Here is a 16,439-nt window from a genome sequence, read left to right on the forward strand (position 1 = left end):
TTTTAAAAGTTGTAAAGTATGGTAACGATCTGATAAAACACACAGCTCTATGCAGATGTAAATTTTTTTTTAGGAAAGCTTATAAATGTACCATAATTGAATATAAATTTAACTTTACACTTTAAAAAAGTTTACTACAATTCTGTGTACAACTTGAACAAATTGGGACGTTTAATATCTAGTTCCCCAAAAACAATTAAAAATATTTTCTTTATATAAACATTATTTTGGTTATGGAAATGAAAGAAATAACTAAAAAATAAACCCAAAAAAATTGGTCTCGATTATTTTTTTATTTCAAGGTGTTATTTAACTGAATTTAACGAAGAAAAACATTACACAACTACACCATATAAAGTTATCTTGTAATATTAAATGCTTCTTTTCACAAAAACAACTGAAATGCTGGAAAAATGTTCGTCACGATACCCTAGCTACTGTTGGAAAGATCATAGTGCCAAACTGTTTCTTAATCTTATTAATTTATTAATACTTGTATATATTTACCTGAATTGGTTTTCCACAAGCCTTTGCTCTGGCACTGCGGAAACACTTATCAACTGCTTTTTGCTAGCTTTTTTTGCACCTTTTTAGTCAAACATCTCACGAACAAATTATGCGATTTCTTACTAATATTATTGTAAATACATTGACGAGGCGATAAGAAAAATTATTTGAAATGTTTGACGTGACGTCACATGTGAGATTTGACGAGTTCGTCACCTTACCCTACACTCCACTATTTTATGTTATGCTTTTTTATATTTTACTTCTGTACGTGATCGCTAGAGAACTTTTTAAAGCTTCAAAAAGCATACGATCCGAATTTGTTGCTCTTTTTAGAGAATTAATTTATTTGAAGAGCTTTGTAAAAGCTTTGCTATATGTTTCTCTTTAACTGGTTAGTTGCTTTTTTACGTCCAGCTGAGCAGGTAGCGTTTTAGTTAAGCGAAAAAGTATAGAGAAATAATATTTGTGTTTATTTTTTGGTTCGTTTGTCACACAAATTAGTAATTAACCATCTATTTCAGTTCTTTAGATAATGTCGGCCAAACCCATTCTGTACTACGCCCCCCGCAGTCCCCCATGTCGTGCTGTTCTGCTGACGGCCGCTGCTCTGGGTCTGGAGTTGGACTTACGGTGAGTGGACATCCCGCGATAACACTCTTACTTAACCCACCTCTTGAAAAGTTGTTTTTCCAATATCCTAATATGATTTTTGTTTGGTCACCTTGAATGCAGTACTCTAAGACATAATTTATGCATTATTAAAACATTTGTTTATATGTAGTTCTCTTAAAAAGTGTGTAATAGTAAAAAAAACCTAGTATCTGAAGTTGGATTTTCGGTGAGTGGTCCCGTTCCGCCGGTTTCTCTGGTAAACCGGTCTCTTTTGCCATAACACTCTTCTTTAACCCTCCGCATGGTCACTGGGTCTAGATATACCCAAATATTGTCAGGAAGGGTGTTGTTGGGTAATACTATATTGAAGATTCAACGTAGATAAATTGATAGTAATGTCCAATAGTGTGCAGTTTAATTTAATTAATGAACGTAGTGCCAATGTACTAATACAGTAATAATGCTCAGAAATTAAAGCTTGGAAATATTTTATTAGTATATTAAATTAAAAATACTTCTGTCATTTATTGAATACGAAATATGCAATGTGTCCATACTTATTTTGCAAGATAGTATGTTTTTAAACCTTTGTAATTACAAAAAAACATTTAAAAATTATGAACAACTTGGGTAGCTACACACAAAATATGTTACACAAACTAAAGGTTAAACCCCTCTTGACTGTTTCCAGACCCGTTCTCTCGTTCTTCCACGACCTCTCTCACTTTCTCTTTATTATCTCTTCCAGTGCTGTCAACGTAAAGGCCGGAGAGCACAAGTCCGATGAGTTCCTCAAGCTAAATGCCCAGCATACGATCCCCGTGCTCGATGATAATGGCACTATCGTGAGCGATTCTCACATTATCATCAGCTATTTGGCGGATAAGTATGCCCCGGAGGGCAATGACTCCCTGTATCCGCGGGATCCGGAGAAGCGCCGGCTGGTTGATGCCCGTTTATACTACGATTGCGGACATCTCTTCCCACGCATCCGATTCATCGTGGAGCCAGTAATCTACTTCGGAGTGGGAGAGGTTCCCGCTGACCGAGTGGCTTACCTGCAAAAGGCCTACGATGGATTGGAGCACTGCCTGGCTGGTGGAGATTACCTGGCGGGCAACCAACTGACCATCGCGGATCTCAGCTGCATCGCATCGGTGTCCACTGCGGAGGCCTTTGCTCCCATCGAGGCGGACCAATTCCCCCGCCTGGTGCAGTGGGTCAAGCGACTGCAGGCTCTTCCCTACTACCAGAAGAACAACCAGGAGGGTCTGGACATGCTGGTGGGTCTGGTAAAGGGTCTCATCACTGAGCGTCAGCAAAAGTAATCCCAGTAACTCAGAGATTTTTAAAATTTTTCATCATTAAAACATGTTTTGCAAACTCAAAATATATCTTTTATTTTCCTTTTCGCTATACCTATATCAAACAAAAGTACCACTTAACGAGGTTACAAAATAGTGACGATCGCACCTTCATATAAAAAGGATTTGATATAACATTTTGTGACGAAAATGTATTCTACAGTTCACCAAACAAATACATTTTCTTAATCTCGGTCACTCTCGTGGCGCACTTCGTCACTACGTGGACTATCTTCCACATTGGATAGAAGAAAATATATCCCTAACCTCTTTTTTACTAGCTTTTTATATATCATGAACAATGATTATAATCAGTTCTGATGGGGACACTTAACTTTTTGAAGAATTTGTTCATAAGTTTTGAGTGTAGAATTTATCTTAAGCTATAAGCAAGTTTGACAATATAATTCAACAGTTAAAAAAATGTTAGTCCCTATTAAAGACCAATTTTCCCCCTAGTAAATCCATTTGGATCAATCAATCAATACTGGATGCAATAAAAACATGAGTTTCATTAGACAGCAGCCGGGAACGATGAATCAAGGCCGAACGGCAAACAATAATAGGATATGCGAGATACTATGGGCGGAGCTTTGGGTGGGGTTGGTGGAGGTATGGCTGTACGGGAGGTACGGGAATTGAAATAGAACCGGAGACATGGACAGCGACGGCGACAGTTATGTGCAGCTGGTCAAAAAGTAATGGCAAAACTTTTTTATGGGGAAAAGCCCGCAGCGAAGGCAGCCAGTAACCTGAACTTGCTCATGGACTGTGTGTGAAATCCAAGCCAAAAACTTTTCCCTGGCACCGCTCGCCTCCTGGCCATTGTTGTTGTTTGTTTTTGACTTGTTGGTGTTTGGCTGTTCCAGTTATTGATTACAAGCTGTAAGTGATCGCATTTATAGTTGTTAAGGCTTCTTTGGCGCTGGCTTGTTGCGGCAAACTCTTGACTTTGACTTTGGCTTTGGCTTTGGCCACTTAAACGGAAATAACTCGAGGGACCGCACCGGAAACTGTGACACGGGTTTTCATTCAGTTAAACTTTATTTCAACTTGGTTAAGTTCTTTGAAGGGGAAGTAATGTAACCTATGTATTCATAACAATTTTAAAACTCTACCAAGGGTATTAAAATTGTGGTCAGAAGTTTTTAACAAAGTAAACGAGCATTTTCCGACCCTGTGCGGAATATGTGTTCTCAATCATTATCAATTGGCTATTTCATATAAGAATGTTTGTACACTCTCTGATCAATTTAAAAAATTTTTAAAATATATTCTATAGCAATATAGGATTGGTCTTAATTATGCAACATTTCGAGTCCTAGAATATATTTAAAAAGTTCAAAAGCGGCCGGCTAAGGGTGGCTCTCTGCTGAAATAAACTTGGGATGCGCAAGAATCTCTAGAATTTGCGTGCCTAATCAGCGTTCATACGGACGGAAAGACGAACAGACATGGTTAGCTCAGATCAAGAAGATATGTAGTTACTTCATGGGGTAGGAAACCCTTTTTTCTGCCAGTAGGAACAAATGTATGAGTTAGTTTCTCTAGATACCAAAAAAGTCAAAAGAAGGACCCACCCACTATACTGAAAAGTGTAGGTGGCTTTTCCTGCACATTCTCACTTGATGCAGTCGGATATGGCTGACGACATTTTGCAAACGTGATGTGACACTCCACTTTGCACTTATGGCCGCCAGTCATTGTCGATCAGAAGTGGTGACATGAGGCGAGCCAGGCGTATCCAGTATCCAGTATCCAGTCACCAGTAACCAACAACCAGTAGCCAACCGCCGCAGGGAGCCACTCGGTTCCGATTAAAGTGCAACACTGCGGGACAAAAGTTTCGCCACGAAGGAGCAGCGGTCCGTGGGACTGGATTTTGGCCACATTTCCATCATGTTTTTTTCACAGTTTTCAAATGCCATTAACCGTGCGGCGTGGGACGGGCTCTACTTTTTTCCCCTTGTCGGGTGTGTGTTTTCGGGATTAAAATTTAATGCCGCAAAAGGAAAAAGGCAACCTAAGCGCGTGCCGGGAGCGCTAAGTAAACCGGGGCCAAACCGTAGCTACTCATGATTAATGATGCCTTTTTCGGTGGCTCGCCGACAGGACCTTCGCCCATTTCCGGTTCGTTTAAAGTTGAAACGGCGTGGGCCATCTGTTTGCTGCCTTCAGCCGGGTTCGCTCCATTGTTTGCTCTGCGGTTGCGGTTTGTTTAACAATGAAATTAACTTCTCACTAAGCCAAGGTCCGTCCAACAATTGCCAACAAAATTCAATATTTCCCCGGCATTTGGCATTTAGCATTTAGCCATGAACCAGGATAATTCTACTAATTGGAATACGCATTTATTGTGTGCAAATCACAATCTGTGCCACTCCCTTCGGATTACCAATGGGCCAAACAAAGCTAATCAACGTTAACGGTTTGGAAGTTCGATACATAATTATGACATTTGGGCATTGGTTTCCAATCATGGCAATCTGCCTGTGGAGATAGTGATGGGATTTGTTTTCTGTTCGTGTGCCTTGTTAAGCCAAGATGTGTACTTTTATGAATAAAGTTTAAAGTTAACAGTCAGTTTAGGAATGATAAAAAAAGAAGGAAGATTGTCATGCACGGCTATTTGTACGTAAACATTTGGCCTTAAAGGTTTTTAAAGCTTAGTTAAAAACTACTCATTCATTATTATTCTTTTGTATTATTACTATTTAAGTACAGTTTTGAAATTAAGTATTTGAAAGCATTTAATATTGTAACAAATTGCCATCTTTGTGCGACTAAAAGTATTCCCGAGTATATTTTAGGTAAGAGTCTTAAGTTGTTTAATTGAAATAAAAAATTGTAAGGAAAGTAAACGTAAATTTAATTTTTTTCTTTTTAAGACTATTGGATACTTCTAGTGTAAAAAAGAAGACTCATTTAGGTGACACCTACAGAGTGTCTAAAAATTAGTTAAACAGAAAGTAGTAGACTTTAAAAATTAAGGAAACCAAAAACTAATAACTATGGATTTGAAATCATATTGAAATTTAATTTTAGGTGTCTAAAAGTATGCAATAACATAAGAATATAAGACGACAATTATTCAGTGCATACTTTTAGACACCTGAAAATTATATTTAAAGGGGATTTTAAATCTGTAGTCTTTTTTGTGGCACAAAGTGTTTAAAAATCCACTTAATTAAATTGAAATGCAAAACTTTAAAAACCAAAGTAGGCCTGATAGATTTATATTGCCAATCAGGTACAAAACATAGGTATAGGCACTTCCCATCACTGCGTCGAGTGGTTTCGTAGTGGGCCACTAGCCATCGACATGATTCTGCTCTTGAGATGGACAAAGGAAGGTGCTCGGGGACCAGGGCTCTCATGGGGAATTCATGTCTCTACTCAATGCCCAAACAAGAAGCGTTGATGTCCGTACTCCGAGCTGCGTGCTCCGTGTTCGATGTCCGGCCTTTCAATTCCGATTCGACGTGTAGACCGACACTTGCACTCAACCGTCGACAAGGACATGCAGGCCGAAAGCGCATAATACATAATGCTGGAGATGCCCACTTAAATGGTGGGAGTGGTGGCTCCAACTAATCACCGGGCAATGAGACTGAATCTGTTTTGAAAAACTAACCCAACTAACCCGTAACGAGCGAGTGCAATTGTGAGTGGGTCAGGACAATGGAAGCCGATTATCCTTCTCAACTGTCTGGCTGACTGCCTGTCCGGCCGAATGTCCTTCGAAAGGCCTGCTGCCTGGCTGGGTCCTGATAAACGGCAGCACAAACTTGAGGGCTTTTGTGCCGAGGCCTGCCATTCAAATGAGGTCAGGTCGCTGGGAGAACATCCTGCGAGAGCCAGGACTCTGGTCCCCTCCCCTGAACCCTACATCCTCCTCGCCCCGATTCGATGCATGTTGATTAAGTGCTCGCAATTCGAATGCCGCCTGCTGACAGCAGCAACATTTGCATTTGCATAATTGGATATGTATGAACGGAGCAAACTTGATCTGTAAATGCAGATTCCCAGCCGAGTCCGAATGCACGGCAAAGTTTCTCATTGCCATTGACATGTCACTGCGTTTTCATTTAATCAATATCGGATGGAGCAAGGTTTGGGATATGCATATAAGGTCGGGAATGTGGGAGGCCGAAGCCGCACTTTTAAGTGATTGCATTGAGAGATTACAAATATATGAGAATATAATAAAATAACTATATGTAAGACAACAAAAATAAACTTATTTGAGATTGCAAATACAGGAATTATAATATATAGATAAAAAGCAAAAAAAGTAAGTTTTTTGTTTCTTTAACTTACCTTTAACTGAGACTGAAAAAATTATCGATAGCACCATCGATACTATCGATTGTTTTATTTTGGAAAAATCGATGGTTTGGATTCAATATCGCTAGTATCGCTCAGCAAAACAGTTTTATTTAGCATTTTTGGTATTTTTAAAGTTAAAAAGTATTTACAGGAATAGGGAATTTAAAATGTAGATGTTAAAACTCGAACTTCGTTTCATTTTATTGGCGTTAAGACTTAGATTTACCATTTATCACTATCGATATCCAAATCTATCGATTGTGCCCATTTCGATTTTTTTCCAACCATACCTTTAACTGACATACTGAAACCAAATTTATTATCGTATTTATGAATATATTTCCCGAATTCTACGATTTCAGTTCCATCTATCATACATTTTCGTTAGGCACTGTAGGCAAAGTCGTCTCTCTTTCAATGTTGACTAATTAATTTGGTAAATGTGTTAAAAGTGTACTTTTTCTGGACAGGCTGTTGCAAGCGTAATTAGGTTTAAATAATGGAGCACCGGCAACTGAGGATGTGCCGGATTCAGGGTTTTCGTGACTCATTCATTACCCAATTCCAGGGCTGGCAGCGATATTTGAACTTCGCTTGCGAGTTAAACACCCCAAAAAAAAGGGAACGAATTCTCGCATTGCAGCAATTATAGACAATAAATTTGTTGACACTAAGTGCTCGACAAACTTTTCCAATTAGGGGCAACAACAAGCGAATTATGGCCCAAGGGTGGGGAGAATGTGATGTGGAAGTGGGGTGGTGCCATGGGTTGTGGGCTGAGGGTCGTGGGTGACTCTGGGCTGACTTGCAAATGAATTCGTTCAGCCATATGACTTGGGCCAAGTCCAGGCCTGATTACAGGCCCCCGGCAGCCTAAGCTCCTTGCCTTCACGCCGTTTTCACGCATTCGCCTCATTGCGCTTCGCGTGGCACTTTGGTTGCCACGGCCACCGAGAACCTCCTATTGCCTATTGCCACTTGGCAGTGCCACTGCCACTCCCACTTGGCCACCTCGCTGCCTCGTCGCCTCCACGGGCAATCTCCTTAAACCAATTAACTTTCATTTGCCGCCACAACACAACCACAAAATTCAGCCTGCCAGCTTCATTTACGGGTTGATTCATTGGTTTATCTTTGGCTAAGGCAGTGTCACCTGCTGCAGCTGCTGGAAATTGGAAAAACGCCAGCCACAAATGGAATTGCATCTGCATTTTGGTTGCAATGCGGGCTTCCTCACACAGGAATGAAATATTGCGCTCTAGTTTGGCAGATTGGAATGTAATCCTTAATATTTTTTTATATTTAACCTTAAAAGTAAGTCTTATTTTAGTTACCAGGTTTTTGTTAGAAATATGTGCACTGCATAACACCCAAAAATTACTTCAATGTCAGCTAAAAAATCATGTTTATATTTATGTGGAATTTCCGAATGTTTTTACTGCTTAAGGGCTCTGAAAAAAGGATTTTAGGTTCTTCAAAATATATCAAAGTGCTAGCTTTCGAATACTTTTATCTGAATAATTGTAGAAGTTCATTTAGCCGGGTTATTACCGAATAAAGAAGTACTCAGATCCGGTTACTTTATTCACTCAGATTTCCTAATACATTTTTGAATCAGGTTAGATTTTCTCCCAGTGCCCCAGCGATGACTTGGTGTTATCGTTTGTACAACACCAGGAGCCCGCTGCATCCAGCTTGCATCCGAAATTTTTCCAACCCTTGCCACACGGCCAGACACACAAAAGCTTCTGTAATTGCCTGACTCATGGCCCACATGACGTATACGTGTTTTGCATACGTGATTCGACCCCTCGGTGCAATTTCCACATCCACATCCACATCCCCCAATATAGCGCTCTGTCTCTTTTGCAATTTTTGGGGCAGCTCTGGTAATTGGTTTTGAGTTTCCCGCACACGGATTCCACCTGCGTGCCAGGGGCGTAGGTGAACAGGGGGGCAAACCTGCTTTAATTATGAGCATTATGCCCATTGAAAAGAACACCGCGTGAATGGCATCCCCAGCAACAACTACGCTCAACTTTCGGGGCCAGAAGCTGGCGGAGCTTCTTAACAACTTGGCAACAAAGCATTTTGACGCCCCTAAGAATGGGGATAAAACGGGAATTAATTATCTTTTGACTTTCAGTTTATTTAAAAAGTTTTTTAGACGAATTTCGTGGGGTGCTCTGTAAACGCAAATCTAGTAAATTCTCACGTCGCTTAATGCAGTGACGTTTGACTATTCGAAATTTAATTTAGCTATCTGTTTACATTGGTGAGTTTATTTTAATCGAAGTGAATCAGAAGGAAGTTCTCGGAAATTAAATTATATTCACCCATCATAATAATGACACATTCGAAATAGAGAATAACACGGTTGATGTGCAAAACTATTTTAGCAAATAGGATTCATCTCAATTAGTTTTAATTCTTGTTAACGTAATTGAGCTAAGTTCATTTAATTTGAAAATTGATATTCTCAGTAATCAGATTAACAAGTTGAATAATGGCGAAACTTAGTTTACCATTAATGTGTTTAAAGTTCTGACATTTCAATGGAAATTTTTAAAAAAATAATTGTCTTATTTGTTTAAACATATAAAAGTAAAAGATATGAAGCTTGTACAGTGTACACCAAGAATAAAAATAGATAAGATATAATCGTTTTGATGAAATTTAGTATCAAGTTTATCCAACTTAGCCTTATCTTTCTACTTTGGAGATCTTCGAGTATTGCGGTCTCGTTCTTACCCAGAGAAATTATAGGTGCTCGTTTTTCCATTTCTTCAAATTGAGAACATTTTCAAAGAGCGAAAGATGGTACCATTTTTTCCGTGTAGTAACTTTAAATGTACCGGAATTTCAAGCTACCCAACTGCAGAAGCTCCGTAACGAATTCGCATTTAACTTTATCTAATCCTTGTTAGCATTTATTTGGTCAGTCCAGGTGTGCTGTAGGTAGTCGGGGGATTTAATTTTGGGCTGTGCTGGCATTTGAGGCATGTGAAAGGACCCAGAAACACGCACACACGCACACCCACACTCACATTCGTGAATATTCATTCAGTTCGCATTACCTAGGCCCATTGTTATACGCACTCGTTGTTATTGTTGTCCTCGGCAGGTGGATGCGTGTGAGTGCGTGAGTGTGTAAAGTTATTAAAACCATTCAAAACGTTTGCTTTGGATCCAGATCCCGCTCTCTAAGCCCCATTGTCACCCCCTTCCGATCCCTTTGCCAATCCCATTGATATCGCACGTGCAGTCATGTGTGTGGGCGTGTAATTTGCATAACTACATGCCAGAGCAGCCCGGATCCAGTCAGGATATGAATAGGTTTTCGACCCACCACCCCTCTATCGATGGACCCCAACAAGGGTACAAATACCTACAAAATGTCCCACAAAATTACATAACCGTTGCAAATTAGTCCACAATGGCTGGTGTAAAGAGACAGCAGTCAATTCAATGTGACGAGTATTTGTATACCTTTCAGGTCCTGCGGCCCATTGGAATCGGATAATAGCCAGGATGACTGCTACGTTTTGGGTAGTCATTTAAGCATTTGCTTATTCGTAGTGTTGCTTACAAATGACTGGATTAGTTACTAATACTGGCAGGGAAATTGTGTGCAGTATTGGTTCATAACTGGGAAATTTGGGCCTCTTTAAGGGTTTTTGTTGGTTAAAGGCTTTAAAATTGGCATTAAAAACTGAAAGGTTGCATTTGGCCACATTTCGCAATAATAAATGTAATGCTGGAATCATTAGGAAAATATTAGGAGTGCTTCTAGGTAACCCAAGTAACTTACTTTGCTATTTTATTGTCTAAAACAGTGTGCTGTTCGGCTGATTGCCAATCCCAAATCTTGAAAAAATCGTTAGCTACAAGGAATCGTAAAATACAAGGAGGTACACTGTAGTTAGCAGTTACAGACCTATTTAATGGGCTAACTTGGCAAGAATGAGTCAGCGGGACCTCCATAAAACTACATGTTTACAGCGGGCGAGTATAAGTTTTCCCCGGTCATTAAAGCGATGAGCTTGCTCCACATGCAGGGGAGCATTTCCCGGGCCAAAGACAATGTCGCTGGAAATGTGTCAGGGGCAATGGCCAGTTGGCCAGTTGGCCAGTCAACCAGAGTCCGGTTGGCCACTGCCCAAGCTCACCTGCAACCTGTTGCCAGAAAGGGGCAAGGAGCAGGTGCACCTGTCACTGAAAGGGACTCGGCGGGGGGTTCAGTGGGTATTCATTGGGTTACTGCGAGGTGGAGCGGAATGAATGCTGTTTCGCCTGCTGCGGAATATGAGGAATTGGGTTTGCGGTCTTCCAGTCAAATGCACCTCGAAATGGTTTTTATTCGAATTGAACCGAATGTTGGGTCGGCTGCCCAAAGGTAGCCTGAAAATTCATTAATACACTTCACCTGGCTAAAAAAACTAATTTCGCTTTGGTTCCCAATGTAAATGCCTTTCGTGTGGATTTTGCGGTCTCCTTCTCTAATACCTTTTCATCACAGAAAGCGTAGTTATTCTAGAAATGTGTACAAAAAATATATAAAGCTAGGGAGTTTCAGAAATCTTCAAATATTTGAAGGTTTTCTGGGGTACAGAGAAAATTCTGACGTTCTTGTATGAGTTAAAAATGTTCTTAAAAATAGAACGACATTTTTGAAGTTAAAAATGCTGTCATTTTGCTTGAATCAAGTTCAATTGGCGGTATTAACATTGTATATCTCAAAAAATAAAGTATTAGTCCAGTCAAAAAGCTGTTAAATAAACTCAACTTAACTTTTCTCTTCTCACCATTTCGTTTCAATATTGAGAACATTTTTACCAAAATGTACTTACATGGTTTTTAAGAACGAATGTTCTCAATTTATCAAGAACATTGTTATTGATTATTACTCTCTGTGTGTTTATATATTTCATTACTGGAAATATACACAGAGAAAATGCTGACGTTTTGGTCTCAGTTGAAAATGTTCTTAAAACTAGAACGACATTTTTGAAGTTGAAAATATTTTCATTTTGGTCGAATTGGCGGTATATACATTGTATATCTCAACAAATGAACTATTAGTCCAATCAGTAGTGTCTACTTATCAAAAAGTTGATAAATAAACTCAATTTAACTTTTCTCTTCTCACCATTTCGTTGTAGTATTGAGAACATTGATACCAAAATGTACTTACTCGGTTTTTAAGATCGAATATTCTCAATTCAAGAACAGTGTACTTGAATATTTCTCTCTGTGTAGGATTTGTATAAGGTTTTCTGAGGGAGAAACACAATATTGATTGGCAAGACTTAAATGTATTTTATTACTGTGCAAATGAGGTCTCCGAAACCAAAGGTAAATTTGGAGAAACCAAGGTTCATTCGCAAATGTCTTGTTTTCACTGCATAAAAAGCACATTTGTAATTTGTTAGCCGGAATTTGGGGTCTGCCGTTGGTCCTTTGGTCGCTCCGCAGATTCGGTCGCCTGCATGTAACACTCTCGGGTAAAATGTACTTGCATAATTTATGCGAATCAGCGACGTGGCTGAAAAAACAACCCGCACCAGCTGGGGGAGAGGAGCACTTTATTTGGCAGCCGGTGGCACGTAAAATGCTTTATCCCCGATTCATTGTCACCGAGAAGATGCTTTATCGCTGCCAGACTACAAATTCCGGCGCAGCTAAAAATATTAACGCCTGAATCTCATCCTAGACAGGTATGATATCGGGCAGGTGGAACAAGTGGGTGGTGCGTAATGGAGATGGTGTGGGTATCCTCGCTCTAAGGACATGGCTGCGGGGCAAAAAAGGGGGAGTGGCAAACAGGAGGAGCTGGAACAGTGCCCGCATTTATCTTCTGGGCGAGGGAAAACTTTGTCTTTAGTCATTCAATCCTGCCCGCCACACGGACGCTTTTTTCGGGGGATTATGGATAATCACCTTGCCGAGGAGAGGAAAAAGAAGATGCCCGAGAACGAGACGCATTTGTTTTTATCGCACTTTTTACTTTGGGCAGGCACTGAGAAATATTTTTCATATATTTGGTGATTTTAAAATAAACCCATAGTGTGAAAACGTAGCAATAAAAATATTATATTTGATAAAAAACGTTAAAGTTTATTATTGTATCTATGAAAACATTTATAGTGGGCGTACATGTTGGGTGGTTTAAAAAAAGCCTTACCATGTATAATATTTTTTTTTCATATATGTGTTGGTTTTAAAAAACCCATATTCTTTTAGAGCCATAGTGTTTTAGTCCCATAGCCATAAAAATATTATATTTAAAATTATAAAAATCGTTAAATCTATTACTGTATCTATGAAAACATATCTAGTGGGCGTACATGTTGGATGGTTTGATGTGTGTGAAGTCATATCCACAAAAATATATGACAGGTAAAAATGTTAAAATTCATTATTGTATCTATGAAAGCATGTCGAAAGGTCATTAAGTTTTGGTGACTTTTTTCCGCCGTGTGCGTGGTTTTCATTCACTTTCTTTTTTGCCCTGTTTATTTTTGCATAATTTTCTAAGCGCTGTGCCTCAGTTTTAGTACATTTTCATTTACCTTCAGCCTTGGCCGTGCAAATTTGTTTACCTTCGTGCGTGCGCAACTTTTTCCAGATTATGCAAAAGTTGAATTTTTCATTGCATACGCTCAGGCGTATTATTCTCGCTGCGTGTCAATGCGAAAGGACAACATTTCTTCCCGAAATTCAATGAGAAGCCGAGAAACAACAACAGCCCAGGCGTTTTTATTAAATTGTATTATTTTCCTTGGGTGGCAGCCTCATTTTCCTGCTGCCCACGGCCCGTCGAAGATGTTTTCTCTGCTGTATTTTCTGTAAACTTGCCGCCGGTTGTTTGTGGGCTCTTCTTGTCAGCGTGCCAGGCAAATGAGTTTACGAGCAGGACAAAACACAAAAAAATAGGGAAAGCGAACAGGGAAAGGAAAACTAACTTTGTGCACATCTTACTTAGTTACAGGCCTCCCTTGTTTTCTGTGTTGCCCCCTGTTCGACCCTCTTCGGTGCGTTTGGCTGCTTCCCTCTTTTGGACCCCTGAAAAGGATACCCTGCCAGGGGTCACAGGTCTAAAACTGCCGCATCGAGAGGCCTTTCAATACACTCGAACTTTTATAACTGGAAGGTTACCTTTGTATAATTTGCGGATAATAGAAGTCAACTTGCGAGGACGTTGCTCCTCATACTACTTACTCTATAAATCAAAAATAAATACTTTTCTTAATACAAAATTAGATACTTGGATAAAAAAATGAAATTTTTAAAGTATAGTATATTAAAAGTGCTATATTTGATATATAATAGTTATAAATTAGTTATTATAACTTGTAAATGTTCTTTACTTGTCATAAAGGGTGCTGTAAGCTTCGGTGCAAGTTAAATGAACAGGCTCTTTTGTTCACATCCTATCTTTAATGTCCTCGTGTTCGCTGGCTGGGCCTGGGAAAGCAAATTTCAAACATAATGAGGGTCAAACAATATTTGTGATTTGGTTTTTCTGAGGCAACAAGAAGGGCTCTGTTGTTCGCGAGGCTGTCATTGTTTTTCTGGTTTTTTTCTGGCCACGAAACAAAATTACGAGTTTGTGTACGAGGGAAACATATTTAACCTTTTCGGAGTCAGGGCCATGTCTTTAACATTTTTAACATTTTTGTCAGGTTCACTCCGATTTTGGCCGGCTTTTCATTTTTATTTGGACATTTATTGGTCTCTATATATTTAACTTAAAGAACTGTGACATGCAACAAGCCCTACTCATTGTAAGTTTATTAAAATCTGTATTAAATTTATTTTGTATAGCAGACAAATCATGACATCGTTAAATTTACATATCAATTATGATTTTTAAATGGTTAATTCACTGAAAGTGACGAATTCATTGTCTAATTAAACCTATGTTTCCAAGATAGGAACTAAGTTTGTACTTATATACTTTTGGTAAAACCTCTTACTACCGACCAATTAGAACCGCTTGACATTAAGAAGGCAGTAACGCTTAATAATTATATTTTATGAGAACTAACATTTAAATCAGGACTGTGAATAAATACAATTATACATAAATGTGTGATTTTTATTTAAAAAGACCCACTAGAATATATTATTTTTGTTTTAATAGTTAGGCATTTTGTAGTCATGTATATAGTTTGTTTGTTTGTTGTTTGTTTTCCAATTTGGCCGGTTGTTTGGTAATTTGCGGATAAGATCAAAATGACTGTTATTCTTTACGTTTAAAATCAAAAATTGCAGTAGGCCTTATGAAATAAAAGTCATAAATAACTGTTACTTACGCTCCCTGATTTGTGTGTACATTGGAATGGTCGATTTATTGATAAATTCAAAGTTATATGAACAACCTAAAGGCATGTCGAAATAATTTCGTTGTTTTGAATTGCGCAAAATTGCAGTAGGCCTTATGAAATAAAAGTCATAAATAACTGTTACTTACGCTCCCTGATTTGTGTGTACATTGGAATGGTCGATTTATTGATAAATTCAAAGTTATATGAACAACCTAAAGGCATGTCGAAATAATTTCGTTGTTTTGAATTGCGCGCTTTTTCCGACGCCTGTCTATCGATATATCTTATTACGATATACCAATGAACTTGCAATTTACGGTCACACATATTTGAGCGCCATCTATCATGCGGTAGCGGTAGCACTTGGTACCCAAAAGGCTGCAATGCAATTTAAATATTGCTTAGTCTGGTAGCACCAAAATTATTTTAATTACAGCGTTGCCAGCAGCAAAATCACAATATCGGTAATAAGCGCCTGAATTTAAAAATTCAAATAAAAAAGTTGAGTACTCTATTCAGCTTTACATAAACTATGTTTATGCTATGAATTTCATGCATTCTCCAATACATGAAATTATAATAGCCCCTGTTTATACAACACAGACAAATTCATGAAATGATATTAGTAAACTGTCAATTTTTTTGAATTTGATATAGAGCTCTACAAAGTAGTAGGCTGTGCCTCAACATTTCGTGAATTGGGGCTGAATTCATAGTCAACTTTCGTGTGTTATCGAATTCATGATTGATTTCATGAAATAGGCATAGCATATACACAGTAATAGTCATTAGGTCCGTGTATTTTTTTTTAAAAAAAGGGTAGCTGTAGGATATAGTTGTCAGTTGGCATTTTCCTTATATAAATTAATAGGATTGTATATACATATTTATATATATATTTATATATTTGAACTACCCCAATATCCTGAAAACTGCAAAATGTAACATTTTTGAAGCTATTGTTTCAATAGAACCTATAGGACACAGTAGCCCGATCGGTAAGAACGATCATGGAGAGCAAAACACATAAAACTTTTAAAGATCTAGCTACCTTTCTTATTCCGAAGGACCTGCTCTCTTGGGCTCTCTTTTGCACGCTCTCTCTCTCTCTCTTCCTCCCTGTGTCCTGTCCAACTACCACCAACAGGCGATAGCGGCGGCATTTGAACTTTCAACCCCCGAAAAGCCACGTGCTCCTGCAGCTTTTGGCCTCCTTTCCGCGTACGGCAATCAATGAAAGTGAAGCTTTGCCCAATTTAAACGCTGTCAGCCGAAAAATTTCCATGCAGAGTCC

The 16,439-nt window shown here is 38.8% G+C and overlaps 1 protein-coding gene across 1 annotated transcript; it reads left to right on the forward strand.

Moving 5' to 3' along the window:
• The first annotated feature begins 908 nt into the window (after nucleotides 1-908).
• GstE11 (Glutathione S transferase E11) lies at nucleotides 909-2,512 on the forward strand. Its single transcript, XM_017084999.4, has 3 exons — nucleotides 909-932; nucleotides 1,032-1,140; nucleotides 1,871-2,512. The coding sequence occupies exons 2-3, from the start codon at nucleotides 1,043-1,045 to the stop codon at nucleotides 2,448-2,450; spliced, it is 678 nt and encodes a 225-aa protein (XP_016940488.3). The 5' UTR covers nucleotides 909-932; nucleotides 1,032-1,042; the 3' UTR covers nucleotides 2,451-2,512.
• Nucleotides 2,513-16,439: the final 13,927 nt, after the last annotated feature.

The sequence above is a fragment of the Drosophila suzukii genome, chromosome 2R, assembly GCF_043229965.1.
Source record: "Drosophila suzukii chromosome 2R, CBGP_Dsuzu_IsoJpt1.0, whole genome shotgun sequence".
NCBI lineage: Eukaryota > Metazoa > Arthropoda > Insecta > Diptera > Drosophilidae > Drosophila > Drosophila suzukii.

Bases quoted from the DNA above. Each gene is read 5' to 3' on its own strand.
- GstE11 (XM_017084999.4), top strand. From the start codon at position 1,043: ATGTCGGCCAAACCCATTCTGTACTACGCCCCCCGCAGTCCCCCATGT. The intron at 1,141-1,870 runs GTGAGTGGACAT...TATCTCTTCCAG, and splicing joins GGTCTGGAGTTGGACTTACG to TGCTGTCAACGTAAAGGCCG.